At 38.9% G+C, this 23,839-nt stretch overlaps 1 protein-coding gene across 3 annotated transcripts in view; it reads left to right on the top strand.

The window, feature by feature from the left end:
* The first annotated feature begins 6,600 nt into the window (after positions 1–6,600).
* Positions 6,601–23,839, top strand: part of CDON (cell adhesion associated, oncogene regulated) — a 38,322-nt gene continuing 21,083 nt past the window's right edge. Inside the window, exons 1-8 of one of the 3 annotated variants that reach the window (XM_081961073.1) lie at positions 6,601–6,827; positions 17,964–18,094; positions 18,253–18,481; positions 20,741–20,887; positions 21,026–21,169; positions 21,888–22,175; positions 22,288–22,557; positions 23,269–23,625. In XM_081961073.1, coding sequence (XP_081817199.1) covers positions 6,719–6,827; positions 17,964–18,094; positions 18,253–18,481; positions 20,741–20,887; positions 21,026–21,169; positions 21,888–22,175; positions 22,288–22,557; positions 23,269–23,625 — 1,675 coding nt within the window. In that variant the 5' untranslated portion in view covers positions 6,601–6,718. Of the gene's footprint in view, positions 6,828–16,410; positions 16,491–17,963; positions 18,095–18,208; positions 18,482–20,740; positions 20,888–21,025; positions 21,170–21,887; positions 22,176–22,287; positions 22,558–23,268; positions 23,626–23,839 lie in introns of those variants that run through there. The other 2 variants (XM_081961074.1, XM_081961075.1) reach the window with 2 other exon arrangements.

Genomic DNA, 23,839 nt, shown 5'->3' with positions numbered 1-23,839 from the left:
TCACCATTCAGAGAACTGCCGTGCTTGAAAATATAAAAGCAAAGCCAGTGACGTGTGTGTGTGTGTGTGTGTGTGTGTGTGTGTGTGTGTGTAAACCCTGTGGTGGCACAGGGTTTAGAATTTAGTGTTGCAGGCTAATTCTGCCAACTGCCAGCAGTTCGAGTCTCACTGGCTCAAGGTTGACTCAGCCTTCCGTCCTTCTGAGGTTGGTAAACTGAGGACCCACATTGTTGGGGGGCAATAGGCTGACTCTGTAAGCCGCTTGGTGGGGGGGAGCTGTAAAGCACAATGAAGTGATATGTAAGTCTAAGTGCTATTGGTATTGCTATCGATATCTGGAGGGTTTCTGATTCCTTGCCTTAGTTATTTTAACAGAATGTCAGACTTGGAATGGGCCTTGGAGGTCTTCTACTCCAATCTCCTGCTCAGGCAGAAAACCCTATAAAAATTCAGATAAATGGCTGTCCAATTTATCTTCTTAGAAACCTACAGTGCTGGTGCACCAACACCTTTTTTAAAATTTTATTTTTTACTTATACATTTTTTTAATATAGTGTATGAATACAAGGTATATCAGTCACACTGGAGAATAGCTTGACTCCCTCTTCTTTGTGGCACCCCCTTAGATGTTGGAACCTCGTTATCATGTCATCCCGAGTCCTTCTTTTCATTAAATTAGACATAGCCGATTCCTGCAACTGTTCTTCCTATGTTTTAGCCTCCAGTCCCCTAATCATCTTGGTTGCTTTTCTCTGCACTCTTTCCAGAGTCTCAACATCTTTTTTTATATATTGTGGTCACCAAAACTGGACGTAGTGTTCCAAGTGTGGTCTTGCCAAGGCATTATGAAGTGGTACTAACACTTTATGTATTTGTATACAAATCTTACACAAGGTGTCTATGATAACAGTTAGGAAACGTTCACCTGGTTAGGCTCTGTAATGAACCTAAGAGGCTTCTCAGAATCAAACTCCTCCTGAGTCACCAAAATAAAAAAAAGGGGGGAAAGAGTTGGTTAGTTAACAAGGCCACATCTGTATTAGGACTTATTCACCTGGGATGAATCCAAGTGTAATTTTTCACAGCTTTGACTCTCAATGGCTCGGTTCATACTGTCTACTGTGTTCTGGACAGTTTCAATCATGGTTTGTTAAATAAAGCAAAGCAATCTGGATTGCATAGCTCAACCATTGTGCTAATCCAAAATCAAATACCGGCAACCCTCAACTTACAACCGGTGACCATGTGAAGTTCAGATGGATGCCCCTCCTCCCAAAAACTGCTTTGAATTATCAGAGAAAGTGTAACAAAAATGTAATAAATGAATAAATAGCTTCTTGGCCTTTTGGTTAAGATCAAGTGTAATAAATTCAAGAACAGATGACACAGATGACATATTCCCTGGAAAAAAATACTGTCGAGGTAAGATACCCTTAACACCCCTTGGGGTGTGTGTTCTGTTAAGATACAGCCTGTTGTGCCTTAAAATGGCTTCTATTGTACTGCCATAAAATGGCTTCTACTGTGCAGCGCAGTGCAGTTGCCATGGTAACAGCTTCACAGTACTCCACAAGGGGGCTCCCTCTTGTAAGGGAAAAAGTCAACATTACAAATTATGTTTGGTCCGGACATTTTCCCCGTATAAATAAATACAAGGACAACGCCAGGTTATCACTAGTAATACAATAAAGGTGGTATGAACATCAACATCAATAGCTTGCACTATGCTGATGACAATACCCTGATAGCTGAACACTTAAAGGCTCTGCAAACTTTAGTACTAAAAGTTAAATAACACAGTGAAAAAATGGGACTAAAATTAAGTATAAAGGAAAACGAGCTAAAGATAACAGGTAGAACAACCAGCCATACAGCTGACTCGCAGAATTAAGATACAGCGGTGAAAAGTTTCTGCCTTTTAGGATCAAAGCACAGATGACTAGATTCAAATTATCTTGTTTTGGACACAATTGCGAGGATCCAGCTCTATAAAAAAGACTTTGAAGCTGGGAAAGGTAGAAGGAAATGGAAGAAGAGGATGACCATCAGCAAGGTCAGTTCTGTAAACTCAACTATAGCGTTGATGGGTGAACCATCAGAAATCCTAAAAGAACAGGTGAGGAGTAGATCATCAGGTAGAAAATCTATCAGGTTGTTAGGAGTTGAAAATGACATAACCACACAATCTACCAATCAATCAATGCATATTACTGTCCTCATACATCTTATTAAATCATGATTTGTTTAATCAGAGTTTATTCAATCAGTTCCACTTCTGGAATCACACAACATACTAAACCAGAAATCGTGGCATGGCCTTCGTTACACAATAGCTCTGGTCAAACACTGAAAGAAAACACATCATGAATTAATTCATGCACCATGAATCCGGCCAAGCAAAATTCCTTAGGAAAGAAAGTTGGTGCTTTTATAAATATTTGGGCTGCGATCCTGGAAAATGACTCAGTAAACTTGCAAATCCCTTTCACTCCCAGGATACAGGTTTATCAGCCTCCTTTCAATGCATTTCATTGGGTTGGGGGTGTCAAAAGGCAAGTCTTCCTCTCCTCCCCCTGCTGCCCCCCCCCAGCCCCCGATCAAAACAAAATCTCAAAGCATAGGGCCAAAGAAGCCAGTTGGTTCAACTTCCTGTCTCCTGGGGACAGGTCAGGCCAAGTTAAGTGATTTAACTTTCTAGAAGTGTTAAGTTCCCTTTCTTTAGCCTTCAATTTTTTGTTTTTGTTCCTCCACCCACCCTTAGGCTTAAAGAAATGTGGATGTTTCTCCAACTCCCCTCCTCCTTTCTTGTTTAATTCTCCAAGAATGCAGAAGGATGTGTTACCCCAAGGCGTCTAACTTTAATCACAAGGTGTTTTTTTTAAAAAAAAGTTTTGAAGGTCCTGTACTGAGAAGGGGGTGGTGGTGGTGGTTGGGAAACAGCTTTTCTAGGGTGCTAATTAGCTCTGGAGTTAAGCTTCTGACAAATCCAGTTGGAATCAATGCAAGATGGGAAGCGCACACATCCAGGAATGCAGGTACAAGAAAGGAACGGAGGTGAACCGAATGGCGTGTTGTGATTATACTACCTCTCCCCTGCTCTCCAGCAGATAGGTAGTGGGAAGGAAAGAAGCCTTAATCGGGGACCATGGAAAATTGCATTGTGATCTGGCTTTTTTAGCATCTCTGCTTGAGTTTTTCACTATCAGCAGGAATATCATCTCCTTAAGGAAAAGAAGGAAGAAAGACTCGGTCAGAAGGATCGATTGATGAGAAAACACCATGCTGGGGTATTGAAGGCATCTTGGTGGGGAACTGGATTAGAACAGGTCCTTTGGTAGTCCTAATCTCTGCCAAAATAAAACAGCTGTCTCTGTGAAAGAGGCAAGAAGCCATATTAAAGGGGAATTTATAGGAGGCTGATAAGATCATTGCAGTGCATTTCTAGCAAATACTTGCCTCCATACCAGGGATCGCCAACCTTGGCAACTTGAAGACTTGTGGACTTCAATCCCCAGAAGTCCCATCATCCAGTTCAATGGGACTTTCTGGTAATAGGGTTGGGGTAATTTAGGAAGCACTAGTTTAAGGGATCTCTCATTGTGGGAAAGTTCTTTGAGGTTAATTTGCTACGGTGCTTCTCTTTTTGAGAGGAGCTGTTTACGACTGGCTGTAAAAGTTCCCCCATGACTGGCTGTGTTCAGCGGTAAAAGTTTAATCATTGAAATATCTTGAACCATATTAAAATATAGTCAAAATTAAAGCAATATATCAGTTTAAACACAAAGCTTTTGGGGGAAAGATTGGGAAAAAAGAATACTTTCCAACTTTGAAAATTTGGATAAAAAGCTTGATAAAACAACAGTGGTTTTATATCAACCCAAGGATGATAACCAAATGCAAGTAACGACAGTACAACTAGATTTACAGTACAATAGCAGAGTTGGAAGGGATCTTGGAGGTCTTCTAGTCCAACCCCCTGCCTATACCCTTTCAGACACATAGCTATCCAGCATCTTCTTAAAGACTTCCAGTGTTAGGGCATTCACAACTTCTGGAGGCAAGCTGTTCCACTGATTAATTGTTCTAACTGTCAGGAAGTTTCTCCTCAGTTCTAAGTTGCTTCTCGGCTTGATTAGTTTCCACCCATTGCTTCTTGTTCTACCCTCAGGTGCCTTGGAAAATAGTTTGACTCCCTCTTCTTTGTGGCAACCCCTGAAATATTACAACCAGATAAACTGGAATGTAGTTTCCTTCTAGGATGAGGTTGATTCAGAAAATAGAACATAGAATAACAGAGTTGGAAGGGACTTTGGAAGTCATTATTCCAAACCTCTGTTTCTCCATAGAGGTCCCTCTATGAAATTGAGGATATAGAACAGGGGTGTCTAATCTTGGCAACTATAAGATGTGTGGACTTCGGTTCCCAGAATTCCCCATTCAACATGTTGGCTAAGGAATTCTAGGAGTTGAAGTCCACATAACTTAGTTGCCGAGTTGGAAAACACGGACTGTCAGAATTGATAGTTGTAGAAAAAAGGACAGAGCCATATTGCTTTCCCTTTGGGAGAATTGATTAAGGGCAGAAGGAACTCTATTATCTGCTAACCAGTTGGATAACATCGCAAGAAATAATACTTTTGAATGCAAGAATTTTCTTTGTCTATCAGCTTGTGAGAAATGCTTATATAATTCACTGTTAGGGAGGTGAGGTGACATAACCTTACCTTTTAATACTTTAAATAAATGTCTTTTACAAGTAAGGCTATTGGGATAAGAACATTATCTGGATGGAATTTAAATACTACATTAAAACTCCCTCTTCTCTCTATCTTCCATGTTATATTTCAAAATCTAGAAGAGGTGAAAGTGAGGCAGTGAAATGGTTTCATTACACTTAATGTTTTACTTAACTTGAACCTTTTATTTTCAATTCCCTGCTAATGTCAATATAAAAAGTCCACAGTGAAGACTTTTGTTTTGTCTGGTGATGCTAATCCTTGCAAAATGCTTATTTTTAGAAGGCTGGAAAGTCAGCCAAACATGCTACAACCTACAATCTGTCTTCCTTTTGGATGGGTAAAATGCGAACGTCCGTTGTTTCATGTTTATTGTTAATCTTAAAAAACCCTTAGCAGTCAAGTGCATTCTAAACACAGCCATATGAATCATACCCACACAAACTAAGTCATTTAAAATCTGAAGTTTTCCTGCTACGTGGTGATTCTTGGATAAGATTTTATGGTTCAATATAATGAGGAAAATGTAAGAACTGAACTGCCAATAAACTTATTCAGTAGTATATACAAAGCGATGCAATAGAATTAGAGATTAGTTAGATATACCTAATTTGGACATGTAAGATACTGAGTACTAGAGAGATTGCAGAAATAAGGTGAACTTGGTTTGATGGCTGAATGGTAGTTAATCTAATCACATTTGACTTTTCGGAAGGACATCAACCTTCTACATCTGCATCGCTGAGGTAAAGCAGAGGTAGGCAGCCTTGGTGATCACTGTTTTCAAAATATTCTGCTAAGCATTTGTTCAGAAGTCTAGCAAGAGAACCATCTCTCGCAAAACAACCTGAACCATAGGAAGGGGGGGAGGGGGGGAAACAAAGGCAAGGAGAATGAAAGTGGTCATCCTGCACTCAACATTAACATACGTATGGATTGCAAACCATAGTGGTCTGGTTTACCTGGGACATTGAATCAAATGTTCTCAAACCTAGCAATTTTAGGGTGCGTGGACTTCAACTTCTAGAATTCCCGAGCCAGACATGGTCACTAGGGAATTCTGGGACCCGAAGTCTCTATATCTTAAAATCACTGAGGTTGAAAAACACTGCCTTAGCTTGTCGGGGTAGGGCAATTCAGTCTGAGTTTCTAATTTTTTTTCTTTGTTCCTCAGGATTGAAAACATGTTTGTTCTGTCTCTGCATAGTTTCTCCAAAGCCATCTCTGCGATTCTGCATAACACTGCACAAAATTCAAAGGCCATTTGGGCACACCTACCCTGCAGGACAGTTGTTGTGGGAAAAACAACATCCCTAAGGATCAGCCCTCCACCAAGTTTGAATGTAGACTTCGCCTTTAAGAAAAGGAGGAGGGTTTAAGATTTGTGGACTTCAACTCCCAGAAATCCCCAGCCAGTCGTGCTAACTGGGGAATTGTGGGAGTTGAAGTCCACAAACCTTAAAAGTTGCCAAGCTTGGAACCTCTGCATAATCTATCTCGTCCTTAAAAAAATGAACAGGCACGTATTCTCACGCTACTAATGTCGTACTAGCGGTCGGAGACCGAACACCTACTTCGCACCCTTCCCCATATTCCCGCTTTCATCCCCGTTGGTATATTCCCAAACCAAACCAAAATAGAGGACCGGGGAGAGGGAGGAGCGAGAGGCCTGGAAGGGCAGCGCCGGTTGGCTGAGCGGGAGCTGAGGGCGGGGCTTGTAGGAGGCCAAGAGGGAGGAGAAAGCGGGAGAGGAGGCGGCGGCGGTTGGGCGGGCGCGTGAGCGCGGCCGTGCACGCGAGCGATGGGCGGGGCTTCCTCCGCCGCGGGCGCCTCTAGCCGAGCCGGGCGCGCAGGCTCGGTGGCTCGCGCGTCGCCTCAGCCCGTCGGTCCGTCAGCGCGTGAGGGAGCTTCGCCCGGAGCGGCGGCGGCGGCGGCAGGACGGGGAGCGCGTCCGGGCTGCTAGGTCGGCCGGCCGGTGTTGGATGGAGGCTCCCGTCCGCCTCGCCGGTTCTCACTGGAATGTCCTGGGGAGCGTCTGTCGAGCGGCAGCGGAGCCTCTCTGGGCGCAGCCAGCGCCGCGACGGCTGAGAGGTGTGAGAGGGGACCCTCCCCCCCTTGCTGGGTTGGCAGGCGGCGCGGGCACCGGGGAAGGAAGGAGGGGACGCGGGAAGCGCCACCGAGGTCGTGTGAACGCGCGCACGGGATTCTTGGAAGACCCTGCGCGCGTGGGTCAGGTCGGGATGGCGAAACGCGGGGAAGGGAGGGATGCTCTGGTGGGTTGCCCGACCTTGTTCTCATTCTGCGTGTCTTGCAATTGGGGGTGAGGGGGAGGGGTTACCTGCCATTCCCTGTGGGGGGATGGGGGTGGGAGTGTGAGGAGGGGGCGCCCGTGGAAACCCCGACCTTAAAGGACCTTGTAAAGTAGGGGAGGGGGTGGGGGCGCGAAATCCTCCCCACGGAAACCCACCCATGGGCTCGCAGGCTAGGCTGGCGGAAGCCGGTCACCTTTCATCACCCTTTGCAGCAAGGCTGGTGACACCCATTTGGGGAGGGGGTGGTTGGGGAAAAGGGGAGGGAGGGCGACAGGAAGATGAAAGAGCGCTTGGCACCTTGGAGATAGATTTATGATCGCCCTCCCCCTCCAACGCCCCCCCCCCTCTCTTCCCATTCAGCGATGGGGAGTCCTTGAATTCCCCATCTTTTGGGGGTATCCGAAACTTCCCTTGGGTCTTTTAAGAAATGGTTTGGCAAGATTCAAGGGGTGCATCTCTTTTTTGGATCGTTGAGCATGAAGGGAAAAGGGGCTTGTGGTGGGGGGGTTGTAAAGCCTCACGGGCTTCCTTTAAACATTAAGGGCTTGCAGAGAGTGAGCTGGGTTTGAACTGCTGCAACAAAATCAACCTAAAATTCTTCTGACATCTTAAAAAGACCAGCAGGTATACTGTAGGGTAGTTTTTCTGGGTTGTAATGCCCATCGTTTACTGCTTTGTCCCAAGAGACCAGTCAGTTTGCACCCACAGTTGGGTCTTAATCATAAGGAAGATCAAAAGGAAAGGAAATGCCAGGAAAGGAAGATCAAAAGGAAAGGAGTGCCAGTGGTGATAATTCTTCATAGGGCCATTCAGATGTGCACATAGGTACCCATGGAGGACTAAATGAAATGGGAAGTACATTTTTTTTCCTTGTCTAAAAACCCTAGACATTGAAAAGAAGGAGTTAAAAGTGAGGCTTTTCTGATGCAAAAACATTTGCTCCCCTAAAGTTTAAAAGGGGAAGGGGAGAGCAAAAAGAAAAGTTACCTGTTTTTGAGCACATAAAGAGCACATACTCTTGTGTTTGCAATTCTGCTGCAGTGCAAAGTGCATATGCAAAATAACACTGGAGTTTGTCAGGAGTTGCTGTTACTTCCTCCTTCCTATACATAATCAGGCAGTATGTATGGAAGGGAGTTGACCTTGCTTTACTGTTTCTTAACCCATGTGTAGCTTTTGTTTCCTTGACAGAATCCAAGATGAGTTAATTATTCTGTATTTTATCCACTTGTATTTATTTCCCACCATAAGTTGATTTGTGAAAGCCATTGCTTTTAATATTTTGTGTCCCTGTGAATAGTCTGTTATGATACTTTTGATTTCAAATTTTTTTTCCTTCTTTAGTTTATCATAATCATTTTTAGTTCTTTGTGCATCATATGGAAAAGTTATTTCTTAAATCTAGAGATTACTTTAGCTTTAACGTTACTCCAGAGGCATGTGAGAAATAGAATAACCTTGTGTTAGCTGGAATTTGTTTCTCTTTACTATGGAGGAAGATACTTCATTTCCATAACAAAATCCTAAGAAGAAGCAGATAATTGGATCCTGTGCAGTCCTTTTGATATTGACTTGATCAGAAAGTTGCTTTTGATAAAACCAAAGGCAGTGCCTGGTACTTCAATGAGAAACATGATTGAGTGGCTCAGTTGTCATCTTCAAACTGTTTAACTTTTGGCAAAGTTCTTTTTGAATGTGAAATTGTAAGCTGCATCTTGTTTTTCTTAAAGAGTATTTATAGTAGCAATATGTTGGGAGGTTTTTATTTGGGCGAAGATGAAACACCACATTTTGTCTGGAAACTTTAACTGTTTTTATGTGCTGCTCAACTAGAGAACATTCTTAGTAGGAGCAGATTGCATTACTGCTATCTGTTATACACATGTCAAAATTGCATAGTGTCCAAAAAGTTGTGTGAAAAGAAAAACAAATCTAAAAAGGAAATTTTAGTTTCTTTGTACCCAATAAATCATCAATATAATTCATTTTGATTTGTGGGTTTATATAAGAACATTCCTTGTGTTAAGTGCTTTCAGCATATTAATTAATCAAAAATACACCAGATTGAGAGAATGATGGGGAAGGGTCAGTTCTCATAAATAGAATCGAAATCTTTGATTACAGCCATACTCTGTCTTGACACTTGTATTGCTTGTAACAAGTACATTTGCTATGAGTTTAATTTTATTTTTGTCTGATATTTAATATAATTCAAATGTATAAAGTCAAAAAATTCCTCTTCTCCAAAATAGTAAAAAATTGGATCTTGTTCTAGTTTGTATTTTTTCATCACACTGGCCATGGTTGCAGGTGGTTTGCTTTGAAATAATGAAATTGATTTTGTTTAGACAGCATGCTTTGACAAGTTTAATAATACAGTAGTGGCTGGGTCTTGTATACAGTGGAATAAAACAGCTGTGCTACTTTTGTAAAAGTCAAGGGAACTCAATATTGAATTCCTGGTGGGAAGCTTATAATTCTACATTTCTTCATGGATATAAAATTCATACAGAGCTATTTTTGCATCTAGTATAAAGCGTGAACTAATTTCTGTTAGTTTTATTATGCATATCGTAAGTGCTATATTTTATTGTGCATAAATGACAGCTTTGATAACTGAAAATTCTTTAGGACTAGTTCTCTGCATTTTAAGCCAGTTTTTTTAAAAAATATGAAAATATGCCTGATTGGGAAATAGTCCATTTATTAATTATAGCTTAGGGATTGGGAAGTTCAAGGTATAAATATGCAGCATTTAATATGAGTCCTGTTATTAGGGGGTTTTATTTTAAAAGAGAAACTGTAAGGGGGGGATGAATCACTGCTGGTTTCTGTTAATACACAAAGAGCTAACCATGACTAACTACCTTGCTGTCAAAATGAAACCAGGCAGTATGGTATAATACGAAACATTCAATGCAGAATGTATAGCATTTTGCATGATTCATGTTCAGTTATCCTTCAGTTTTTCAAGCTTAAAGCATACAGTATCACTATCATTCACAATCTGATAATAGGACCAAGGTGATATTAATGTGGCTCTTTTAAAATCAAACTAATTATATTTGCCTGAAAGAGCCACATTAGTGTGATTCTAGCTCCCTGGTGTTTTTTTGGAGCCCTGGAGACAACCTAGTGAATAGGGTTGAAAATTCATTCTGTATTTGATTAAATGGAACAGACTCGCTGCTTCTTACCCCAGCGGGAGCTATGAGATCTCTTGATCCCCGAAGCGGCTCATAGACCCTGGGAATTCCATTAGCAAGCACCTGAAGAATTTCTGCCCTGCAGTGCCTTTTTTTTTTGTAAGGGAGCAGGGGGAGTTGGTGGGGGAAATAGAACAAGAAGTATATCACTCTTGATGATAAGTGGGGGAGGCTGAACTGAAGTAGAAGAATCCATGTGTTGGCAGATCTAAAATCAAGGCATGACTTAACAGCCCAACCTGAAAGAATAGTCAGACACTAATGTTTAAAGTCAATCTGTGCTGTACTTGGGGCACTAAAATTAGTTCATCCACACTTAATGAAATCATCTGATTTGATTCCTTGTTTCTTAGTCTGAAGAGGCAAACTCTTGGGGAAGGTATGTGAAAACAGACAATTGTACTTGTGAAGTGGGTAAGTTACTCTTTTTTTAATGAAATCTAATACAGTAGGCAGTGGCATGTGCTTTTTGTAGCCTATCTATATAAATAGGAAGGTGATTAACATGTTTAAAATACAACTTTCCAACTCTTAAAATGATAACATTCTAGTAATTATAATACAAATTTGGGATTTTCTTGCAGAGCATTATTTTATTATGCCTATTACAAATTTGTATTATGGTGAATTCTTGGTAAGCAATTAACTTCTCTTTCAGGAGAATGTACTGTTTTCCAATATTTAATCAAATATTATTTATTTTATTTCTAGAATGCTGATAATGTATATGTAGTAGATAATTGAACCCTATAAATCAGTTATCTCAGGAAAAATATCCTTATTTCTATTAAGATGAGTAGTGCTTGTTATCAGGTAGTAATTCTATACTAAGAAGTGTTTCAGAACAAAATAGTGATTTGAAAGCTTGTTTTATGTGTAAATAGTTGGCTTAACTAAGCCACTTTAGATAGGTTTTCTGTTAAAGATTTGTCTTATGTTTCATTTTATTAATGATATAGAGCCAAGTGGTTGTTGACTAGATATCCTCTATTTAGTCCTCTATTTTGTGAATATTTTTATAATTGTTTCTAATATGTACACCCACTCTCTTTTGGCACAGTCACTCACAATCTCTGCTTCTTTACTGGCCCCAATATTTTGACATTTCTTTTTACTCAAAGATTTAGGAAGCTTGCTTTTGAGCTTATATAAACAAAACCTGCAGTTGACACACTGAAGCTCATATAAAACAATAACATCAGAGGGAATTTATTGTTTGAGTGACTTTTCAATGTTTAGAATTGGTAGATAGGGTAAATATGTGAAGTTGTCAACTGGGATTACAAATTTATCTAATATTGTTCCAGTTTATTATTTGAAATGCTAACACTGATCATGTATTTGAATATATGATAAAATGAATTTGTAATATAAGCTTTAAAAAGTGGTTAATTATCAACATAATTGACAGGATATATTTGACTATATTGAACAGCACTAGACCTAATTTTCTATTTTTATGTTTAAACCACTAAACATCTGCTATAGTTTTGAAACATCATTTCAGAAATAATTGTTATAGTCAGTTTGCAAGATTACTATATAGCTTTTCTGAATTTTTGCAACAGTTGAATGAAATTATATTTCTGATCAAATATTTATTGTGAAAACCTTGAAGATTATTTTCTGCATACCTGAAAATGTTCATCTATTTAATTTTGGTAGACCAGTTTATTTTGTTCTCCTACAAATTTGTAAATGTTTACACTCTGTTCAGTTCTACCAAATGTTGACTATTCTGTGCCCCCTCTGCTGGTCAGTTCCAGCATTTTTGTAAATACCCTGTAGTTTCATGTTTTTCTAGCATACTATTAGGTCTATTACCTAAGGCTTAAAACCAATTCACTAATGTTTGTCCATATGAGCAAGCATTGCTATGTCAAAATTATGTTAATCAGCAAGAATTCTTATTAGGTCTTTCTCTGTTGCTCCCAATACAAGTTTGGACTTCAAACTTTGTCCTGTTTCTAGTATTAAACAAGTAAATCTGATATTTTAAATTTGGTGACTTTTTAAAATATAATTTATTCCATACTTCTATTGCTTTCTTCTTCTTTCTGGTTCTCCAACTAATTCTCCTTTAAGTTCACAAGGAAAACAACATAGTGTATTGGAGGCATTGGTCATTTTAATGGGGACAAAAAAACGAATGAAAACGTTTTCTGCTCATTTGATTCTACTATTTGAGAAGTTTCAGAAGAAAATTGCCATTCGTTCTTGCAAATGTACACTGCTTGGTAGTAGTCTTGTACATTTGTCCATTAACCTGAGAATTTTATTCTATCCCATCAGATTATTTACTTCCTGCTATAAGTGATTACAAAATAGCTCAGTTTCCCAAACATTTGCCTTTTAAGGAATATTCTCATCAAGGTTTATAAGGACTGAATTAAATATCTGAACAACGCTGAACAAACATTTTTCAAGTATTGGATTTTAAGTCATGAAATGACTCTGGTATTACATTTTGATTTTGATAAATCAAAACTTTTTCAACAGCAAAGTAACAAGAAACTCACTTCTCTTTACTTCAAATATGTAGACCATTGTTATGGATATTAGTTGAAAACCTGTGTATTTCTATGCCTCATTATCTCTTACCTAACATTTTATGCTGTATATACTGACAATCAATAGGAACTATTTATTTGCTTCTATATTATGTGGTCACTTCCTTTTTTTTTTTTTCTTACACTACTCATTTCCTTCATGAGTAGGAATTTAATATGGTAGAAGACTGGCATAAAAGAAAACACAAACAACATGTAGATGTGATGTAAGCTAACTAGTTGTGAATGAGAATAAGTGACAAACGTGGAGAAAGCCCCAGCCAAAGCACTGGGGTGCTGGCCTCCAGTGTCTCAGAGTGCAACTAATTTAATACGCTGTACTTTTTAGAAAAAGAAAAAAATATTTGTAATGAGGCATTGTGCATCACGGAGGCCCAAAAGGCTGTTTGGCTGATGGAAGTGCTGGAGGAGGCCATTAGTGTGATGGAAAACAAAGTTGGAATTAAACTTTCTGGGAGCAAGTGAGAATTTGGTTTGCTTCATGAGGGAGCTTGGAAGGGGTACGTCACTCTTAATGGAAGCCCCTTTTTGAAAATGTAACACAACCCCAACAGTTGGAATCCAGTTTTCAAAAGTCTCTAGTATTGCTCCTTCTGACCAAAAGCCTGAATTGTGAAAGGCATGTCAGAAACAATTGAACGAATTAATGAATTCATTGAGTTTATAAATCAATATGTGAATTATTAAATTGAATTGTTTAGTGCATTAATAAAGACTAGGCATTGAGTAGCCCTGAAATACTGTTGTTTTTCAAGCCACAAATATACTGGCTCATACTGTTTTTAAATAAAAATATGGTCATGTATTTTGAGCGGTCATGCTTTGTGGCTTGAAAAACAATGGGTAGCATATTGGACAAATTAATTTAGAGAAATATTGAGGAATAATGCTTTATCCTTTCATCACTTAATATATTTGCAGTCAAAGAGGTCTTGCCTATTTATTAGGGGATTTTTATAATTACAATATAAAGTCATTGGGCATTGGGTACCACACAAGTTTAATAGATTGTTATTATTGTATTATTAAAGTCTGAATTCCTTATAAAGCAGTTTCACCTGTTAGGGGGTACTAGTTTTGTTTCATATTCAGTCTAGAAATAGTGCCAGCAGATTAAAATACAAGCTAAAAAATAGATGTACTTATTGCATTTTGTTTTGTCCTTGCTATATTTTTGAAAGGAAAAGTAGATTGGGAAGCTTGCCTTCAGTTCACTGACAAAAGCAACACGATTTTTTTATCTGGTTTTGGGATGGGGGCAGGGTGGCATCTTAATTTTAGAGTTAATATCTTTTTCTGTATGTATAATATGCAAAAAAATGTGATAGGAACTTGAGTGAGTTACAAAAGAAATAGAAACTAAACTTAGCAATTATGTGTTGATGTGCTGCAGTCAAATTTATATCATCTCTATTACCTGGACATTATTCACAGTTTAAATCTGAGTTCTTTTATTCATTATGCCTGCATTTTCCCTCTAGCTGTAGAATAACTGGTTTCTAATGGCTGGTGATGTAACTTATTAGTAGATTAGTGGGTACCTTCTGGTTGCATGCATGTATTTATATATTCCTTTCTTAAACATATAGTCTTCTTTTCCTAAAATGGAAGGTCTGTAACGAATAGTTGTCCTTTCCTTTTGTAAATGCAGTTCTAAAGCAGGAAAAGTGCTTCATATCTGGGGTGGGCTGGGCTCACTACCTAAAGCAGGGGTGTCCAAACTTGGGAACTTTAAGACTTGTGGACTTCAACTCCCAGAATTCCCCAGCCAGCCATGCTGGCTGGGGAATTCTGGGAGTTGAAGTCCACAAGTCTTAAAGTTCCCAAGTTTGGACACCCCTGACCTAAAGAAACTGCTTTTTTCCTGTGCTTGCATAGTAGCCACACAGCTGCAAGCATATGCATTTGAGATAAAAGAGTGGGATTTGGGGGGGCTGGTGGTTTGACATTCAGAAAATCTGAAGCATCTGATATAAACCAGCCTGCAGAATAAATAGCTTCAAAATGAATTGTGTAGCAGGGATACCTTTCAAATGCAGATCAGCAGCCTAATTTATGGACCTGTCTGAAACAGAAAAAAAAATCCTTTTATGAGTTTGTATTGGCTTATATTGCGATTATTTATGTTTCCTATTTCAGAATGGCAGGAAACCTCTGTGGAGACTGTCAAGTAGGGGTCAGCAGCCTTTTGAACCCGTGAACACATTTGGCATATAGGAAAATGTTGCAGGCAGTCTTAAGGGCTCCTAAGCACCAGCCCATTTGTAGGTAGCTACCATGGAGGACAAACATTATTTCTAAATCCCAACTGCCAGCCCTCTTCAGAAGGTTCCACTATGCTACCCTACATATCCTTGGGGAGGGGCAAAGGGGCATATAAAGCAGTGGTCTGCAGTCTATTGTTTGTACAGGTAGTCCTCGACGTACGACCACAATTGAGCCCAAAGGTTTTGTTGCTAAGTGAAGTGAATTTTGCCCCATTTTATGATTTTTGTGCCAGAGTAATTAAATCACTGTAGCTGTTAAGTTAGTCCTACGGTTGTTAAGTGAATCTGACTTCCCCATTGACCTTGGTTTTTTAGAAGGTTGCAAAAGGTGATCACATGATCCTGGGACTCTGCAACTGTCATAAATCAAGTACCAAGCATCCAAATTTTGTTCACACGACCATGCTGTAACAGTCGTAAGTGTGAAAACAGTCCCAGGTCACTTTTTTTCAGTACCACTGTAACTTTGAACCGTCACTCTATGAACTGTTGTAAGTCGAGAACTACCTATATTTTCTAAAATAAATGTGGCTTAATTGAGACCTTGAAGCATTCTTCGATCAAAAATAACTTTAGAGGATATGAAGCCAGCTTCCCATATGTGAAGAAAAGTTTTTTTTTTTTTGTTTTAAAGTCAAACGTAAGAGGGAGAAGCACCAAGGGAGATGGTGGCAAGCTACCATTGTAGGTGAAATAACCCACGCAACTAACTCCATTTCTTAGCCGCAGTGAATAACAGTAGAAGTCAAGCAGCATGGGCCAAAAGAAAGCCCTGTTACAAATATACAAGAATTATTTATTTTGTGGTTTACAGTGATATGCAAATATGTTTTATTTGGAAGAAGTGCTATTGATATTATCTTTTGCTGCCATAGAACTTCTAAGAATACAGTTGAGGGGCTGAAACTTTGAAACCAGCACTGTCTCCATTTCTTCCTTCCCCTTGCTACATCAAACTTGTCTTTTAATCCACCAAAATACAGGAGACGTCTTTCCTATTTTGAATGGAATCAGTAAGGTTTTAAAATGATTGCTAGCATTAGTTTGTGATCAAATTAAAAGTTACTTTGAACTCAGTCCTTCTGTGAGTGTAATTCGGAACACGCTGATGCTTATTGCAGCTGGCAGCTTCTTGCTATTGCCTCTTTCTGTGTGTGAAACCCACCCCCCTTGGTGACCTTTCCTGGGGCTGGTCATGGTCCCTTTTCATTGTGATGGGCTAGAAATGGCTCATGTGGAGTTGATTATTTCCTTGCTTGTCTGGTCTGTTTGGTGCCATAACTTCAAGTCATTTCCATTTTCTTCCTCTGTTTTTAGCTGACCACAGTGAAAGGAAATGCTTTTGCTGGCGACAGGATCAGTTTGCATGCTTGGCTGACTTGATTGAGCCTGTGAAAAGGTGGGAGTGCCTAGTAAATAAACCCCAGAGGTGCTATGTTCTTTTGGTGTAGTTAGTTGTGATTATTAAACTCCTAAAATCTGCCCAAACATATATTTCTTAGTCTTGGTTTCACTCGGGTCTCTTAATTAAGGACAGCCCTGTTTAATGGAAAATTATCTTGTGTGAGAAAATACTAATGCCTGTTATGTATAATAAACTTGTCATCAGATTTAACAGTTCTCTAAACAACAAAACCAGTCCTGTAGTTAAAATGGGTAGCATATCAGTTATCGGTAGCTTACTACTAACTACTGTTTGCCAAAAAAGTTTGTTCTTTGCATGCCAGCTCTCTTCCATATATGATGTAGATTCTCTTAAATATTCTGTTCTTCACTGGAGAGTCAATGGCAGTGAGGGGAATGGCTGTTAAAATACTGTAGCTTCACTACTTTTTACTTTAAAGGTACCTTGCCAAGAAGCTTACAATCCAACTTCACTTTCTAGGATTAAAGCACCATGTGGTTGTATGTAAATTGCATCTAATTTAGGTAGGGGACCCTGTGGTCTTCCAGATATGGTAGATAACTGTAGAAACATGCAGCCTCACTAAAGCCATGTGATCAAAATTTTGGTTGCTTGACAATTGGCATCTATTTATGATGGTTGTAGCATCCCATGGTAATGTCATCACCCAGCTGGCTTCTGACAACAAACTCAAGAGGGGAAGCTATGCTAAAGAGATTGTTGGTCTGACAACATAGCTTATTGAAATCAATCAATTTCCTAATTTTTATTTTCTACAAAGGAGTAGTTGATTTGTGCCTCTTCACTTGTGCTTCTCACCTGATGTTGACAGAGGTCTCCCAAAATGTCTTAAAAACTATAGCCTCGATAAAAAAAAACATGCATATGTTTGTATAAATTCCTTGTGCCAAAATACTTTTTTCTGATATGATCCTAAACTCTTGTTTCTACTACAAAAGAACCTATGGGAAAAGAAAAATCCAAGGGTTAATATTTATAGTTTATTGTTTAAAAGTAGCAGAAACCAACAAGGCTGAAGCTGTTTGGGGTTATTTCCTTTTGGTAAGATAGCTAATTTGTTTGTAGAATTGTGGAGTGTGCTGTGAACTTAAAAATAACAAGATCGATACGTGTTTCTACAAGTAAAAAGATTGGGGGTATTAAAGGCTTTCCATTCTGTGTTTTAGTTCTGGTACATATGGTTGAAACTATGTTAGCTGTCAACAGCTAGCTGGCTGGGGTGGAAGCTAAGCGGGATCAGTCCAGGTTAGTACTTGAGCTGAGATTAGCAGGCAGTACCTGGAGGAGGAGAAAAGGGCATGCCGATTCTGTCATATTGCCAGGAAGGTTACATGGATGTGTCCATGAAGTTGAATGTCAACTTACCTTTATACATATTTAAGCCTTACATTTTCACTCATGAAAAATATGCCTTGAAGACGTTGCCTACACTGTCTTCTTTTGTAGGTTCCTCATTGAGCCATATTACTCTGAAGCTCTCTGCCACCAGCCTTTGTAACTTGGCATTATGCATCCTGATCCAGTACCTTCACAAGAACTGCTCTTTCTTACAGTTTTCCTCTCCACTGCAGCTTCAGGTAAATTCATTTTCCTTGATATGTTCCTAATGTTCTCTTTTAGACTGATAAGCGCCTGCCAGTTGACAATAGCGATAAACACCATATATGTGTGTCTTTTTTCCCCCTCCCTAGAGTTGATTCCTCGTTTTATTTCTGAACCTCTCTCTACCGTCCAGAAGCCAGGAGCAACTATACAACTTTACTGTTCCGCTGAACCCTCTACAGCTCATCTCTCTTGGCTATTCAATGGAGAGAAATTGCATAAGAAGATAGAACAAGTAGACCCACAACCAGGATCCCTTACCATTTTCTCTCTTAGCCCTTCAAATTCTGGAACCTACCAGTGTGTTGCTAATAACAGTATCGGTGCAATAATCAGCAGGCCTGCAACTGTGTCTGTAGCATGTAAGTTATATTCTGATTGATGGTGAAACTGTACACCTCATAAAATTTTTATTCTTCCCATTGGCCTCTTTTGTTTCTGAGCGTTTTATATCTCTAAACAAAACTTATTTCAGAGTAGGCTGAGTCACACAAAATTAGAGCAAAGTAAAATTGTATGGATATATCTGAACTAATGTAGAAAGAAGCTTACAAAAATTCTCTTTCAAACACAGAGAGGAACAGACACTTATATGGAATGAAATATGTATGTATATGTGTAGCACTTCAAAGATTTCTTTACACACGTGTGTGTGTATGTGTATGTGTGACTTTTAAACAAATGTTTAGTTATTTCTTAGTTGAAAGAAAAAGAAATAAGCTAACCTTATTGTTAATAGGTTTCTTAATCCTAATTTATCCCACTTAATTATAAATTGAGGCTGTGCTGTTCTTCAGGTATGAAACAAAATGCAGGTTCAGATGGGCAAAACAGGATCATTTTGCAACGCCTTAAACTAACCATGTCTTTTCCTTGGCAGAATGCAGCCATCTGATCCCAGTAAAAAGTAGCATCTCTTCTAAGGAGGTGCTGCGCTTGCCTGCCTTCAAGTGTTGAGCAGTCCAATTATTAAATACTCTTTTTACAATTTATCAACCCTGCAAAGTTTCAGCTGGTAATTTGAACAATGTGGAAACAAAGATGCCCTGCTTCCTTCTCTCCGCTCCCCCCCTCCCTCGTATCTGCACAGAAGACTTATTTCTGTTGAGGGTAATTTGACCATTTCAGATCAGAAATAAAATGTTTGAATTACTCCTTTCTTATGCCTGAACTTGATACATTTCCATTATAAATATACTTTGCTTTTGAAGCATATCCAAAATACCCATAAGAGAAAAACTTCTCATAATTGAGAAGAATAAATGTTTTTGTAGAGTACTGACCCATAGCAAGATCCTCTTGAGAGCTTATGAACATTAGTTGGTACTTACAGATGCTAAGGACTGTAGAAAACTGTGAATACATTAAGTGCCTTTTGTACTGTATTGATTGCTGATGAAATGATTGCAGCAAGTCCAGTGTTGCATTGAATTCCCATGTAAGCAAAGTAGACATCAAGTTATAGTTGAGATATCAGTTAATTTAGATCAGCGTAGAAAACAACAAGCGTTGAAAAGTCACTATTGGCAAACAGTTTGATTACCTGTTAAGATTCTGCTGCTAATGTCCTAGTATTTACCAATTGGTTCATTTGCTATTTTGGTCAGCTGTGCTGCAAAAAGGGCACAAGGTGACTATTCAAAATGGCTAGATGTGAAATATAAATTATAAAATAGGTAAAATTCAACTACTTTACATGCCATCATGCATAACATGGCATAATGTAGGTACAATAAATAGTCCTCTAAAGAGCAACTATTTATGGTCTACATCATCCAGTTGCACAGGGAACAAATTGGCTGGGGAAAAATAGGGTAAGCCCTATTAGGTACTGTGATACTAGTCAGACAGATAGTTGAGTTAAAACTGTTCCTATTCCCTCCTTACCTATTTGTTATTGTTAGTCGCGAAGCCGTATCCAACCCATCACCATCCCATGGACAACATTTCTCCAGGCCTTCTATCCCTTGGAGTCCATTTAAGCTCATGCTGACTGCTTCAGTGACTCCATCCAGCCACCTCATTCTCTGTCGTCCCCTTCTTCTTTTGCCCTCAATCTTTCACAACATGAGGCTCTTCTCCAGTGAGTCCTTCAGGTGGCCAAAGCATTTGAGTTTCATCTTCAGGATCCGGCCTTCTAAAGAGCAGTCAGGGTTGATCTCCTCTAGGACTGACCGGTTGGATCGCCTTGCAGTCCAAGGGATTTGTTGGAGTCTTCTACGCAAGCCCCTCCGCCACGACAAGGCAGTTGATCCATGAAGGGGCCTTAACTATTTAAGTGAATGTATTCTTTTGAAACCCAAAGTTGCTCACTTACCTGGCAATCCTTTTAACATTGTGAAGAGAAAAAAAACAGAGATTCTCAAATTTTATAAAGAACCTGACAACTAGAGCTTCTCCACTAAGGCACATTTGCAGCTGGATTTATACTTATTCAGCCAAATTACTATGGTTGAGAACATATACAAAGCTTTTACGTTTTCTTATTTATTTTTTTAGGAAGGGGAAACTCAGCATCCAATCAGCTGAAAGCAATAACTTTTATTAAGCAAACACTTGGTAAAGATCTACAAAAAGTACCAAAAGTTGAAAATAAAACAAAACGCTTTCATTTTTTCTAGATCTTGATGATTTTGAATCTTCATGGAGAAACACAATTTCAGTGGAAGAAGGGAATACTGCTTTAATAGGTTGCAAGCTACCAAAAAGCAATCCAAAGGCACAGATTCGCTTCCGCGTACGGGGAAAATGGCTGGAACAATCAACAGGTGAATTGTTATGTACCTTATTGAGAACTGCTACAAGTTTACATTTTAACGTATGATACAACTTAAACACAGTATTTTCAACAGAAAAATCAATGTATATTCTTTGTAGTCTAATTAAAATAACTCTATTTGTATTAGAAAACTACCTTATTCTGCCTTCTGGAAATCTGCAAATTTTGAATGTATCTTCAGATGACAAGGGAATTTATAAATGTGCAGCATATAATCCAGTTACTGATGATCTCAAACTTGAACCTACTGGACATAAGCTCTTAATCAGTAGTGAGTATTACATGTCAGTGTAATTAAACTGTCAAGGTGCAGTGCTATTGCTTTGCTAGGTTTCTCATCCATCTAGTTTGCTGGAATGTCTGCTTGCTGAAAAGTCTTATTACCAGTAATTATATTCATCATTGTTAAATGCTGTATGTGAACCAATATTCCCAGAGTTAAGGATGTTAAGCATTTCTAGCCTTTAACTAATAACTGGCTGTTATTGAAAACTGGATTTGCATATCATGGGAATCTTTTGTTTGTATCTAGGTCTCCAGTCCATAGAATGTCCAGCTAGAATTGGGAAAGGGTCCTGTATAAAACCTGGGGTACTTTAATAGAGTATGCTGAGCCAGATAGACTCATGGAGAGGCTTGATAAAAGGTGATTTCCCACGTTAAAATAGTTCAGAGCAGATGAGGTATGAAGCATGATGAGTAAATCATAAATAACAACTCTGCTGTAGATGACAGAATAAGCTTGGCAAATTAAAATTAAGCTTTTTACAGGCTTTGAATTTAGCCAAATATCACAGATAACAGATTACAATTAAATATTATCTTTCGTGACCTAACTTCCACAGTGGATAGCTACAACAAAAATTTGTAAGAATTGCAAACAAAGCAAAATACTCTGTGTGGGGGGGAGGGGGGAACAATTTAGGAATCCAAGGAATTTGAGATACTTATTAGAAAGGCTCATGCTAATTTTTTTCCTCAATTTGCAGACTCTTCCTCAGCGGATTTTCATATTCTTCATCCAACCAGTTCTCAGGCATTGGCAATACCTCAACATAGACCTCTGATGTTGGAGTGTGTAGTTAGTGGGCTGCCCGTTTCTTACGTTCACTGGTATAAAGATGGCAGAGATGTGCTAATTCAGAACAGATGGAAGCTCTTTCATTCGCATCTTACCATTGATTCTGTAGATCTCTCTGATGCGGGAAGTTATTCCTGTGTAGTCCAAGATAATTCTGGAGTTGTGAAATACGTGAACTACAGCATAAATGTGCTTGGTACGATGACAATTTTTAATTTACAAATTCAGAGTCAAAATATTGCTGCTGCAACAGAATGAAACAGGATATAATGCTTCCTTTTTCTTTTCTTTTTTTCCTCTGGTTTTAGAACCCGCTTCTATATCAAGAGGATTACAAAATCAGTTAGTGTCTTGGGGCAAAAATGTGCATCTTTCCTGTGAAATACATGGAAATCCTTTACCTAATGTTACCTGGTACCATAATGGAATTTCCATCCATCTTTCTTCCCGGCACTTCCCTTCAGGAAACAAGCTGAGAATAAATCAAATTGCTCCCGAAGACACAGGATTGTATCAGTGCTTAGTAAACAATGGCATTGGATTTTCACAGTCCACTGGGAGATTTCATTCTCAAGCAGGTAAAACGCACATGATACATTTTTCCTATCCTCCTTTAGTGTATACAGAAATGGCTTGTTGGCTTTGTGAGCTATTTCTAGTGAGTAAATCTTGACCACTGAGCTGTGCATGGACACTGCTAGGAAACCTTTTTCTTTATAAACTTGCCTGAGCTGTAAAATTATCCACGGAGCTCTTACAAATTATGAATTGTCATCCACTTGTGTATTAAACTTCTCAGAATTTATGTCTGCTATTTAGAGTGTTATTACCTACAATTAATACCTACAATATTTTTCTTACTATCCTTGCTCTTCTCTTTGATATAGTTTAACATATAAGACAATTTGATTCATGAGGTTGTTCATGCAAAGCAGTATGTGAATATTTTAAAATAAAAATAATCACTTGGGCCTTTATTTTTCCTTACCAATCCAAGTTCCCGATGATAGTTGAGCTCTCTTGAGAAGATCTCTTATTGTGTTAGGAGAAGAAAAGAATGCTAGTTATGCTAGCTGCCTTGTGTTAGTTATCAAAATAATAAAGGTAGGGAATAAATTGGTAAAATAAATACATTTGTAACTCAAGGCATTCTGCATATGTATGGTCAGAGGATTATTATTTCATGTTGTTCTTCGAAGCTTCGCGGTCTTTTGTGAATGTGTAAGTGTCTCTATACATATGGATGAATAGTAAATTGTATTTTTTTTCTGCTTTCATTTGTTAACTAGGCAAAAATTCCAAGCCAATTATAACTTCACTGCCAGCAAATACCAAAACAATAGAGGGCGACACAGTGTCATTGACATGTAATGCCACTGGATTGCCTACCCCTGTAATTCGTTGGTACAACAGGCATGGAATAATTAGCACCCATCCTTCGCAGGTGCTCTACTCAAAATCACATAAGTCATCTCCCCAGTCAAGAAGTGGCAATTCCATTGCAGACAGAGCCTACTTCATTATGTCTCGCAGTGGGTCAAGTTCCTTATACATTCAACCTCTTACAGCAGAGCATGCTGGGAAATACATCTGTGAAGCAACAAATGATTATGGGCTGGCTCGTTCAGAGACTTTTCTTACAGTTGGTGAGTGCCATCCCAGTTGCCGTACTAAATAGTGTGCAAATATTTGGGCCGTTTGAATGGAGGTTTGCACTAATTGAATGTCCACAAATTTCCACATTGTAAACGTACACATTTTATATCTCATCAAATTTTTATTGCTTCCTATATTGAAACATGCTCCTCCTGTGCCAGATCTTTGCAAATTAGGTGTACTATTTAAACTATAGTTAGTTGT

The sequence above is a fragment of the Natrix helvetica genome, assembly GCF_964273705.1.
Source record: "Natrix helvetica genome assembly, chromosome: 8".
NCBI lineage: Eukaryota > Metazoa > Chordata > Lepidosauria > Squamata > Natricidae > Natrix > Natrix helvetica.
The sequence above is the reverse complement of the archived record's forward strand: the minus strand, read 5'-3'. Positions and strand labels throughout refer to the sequence as shown.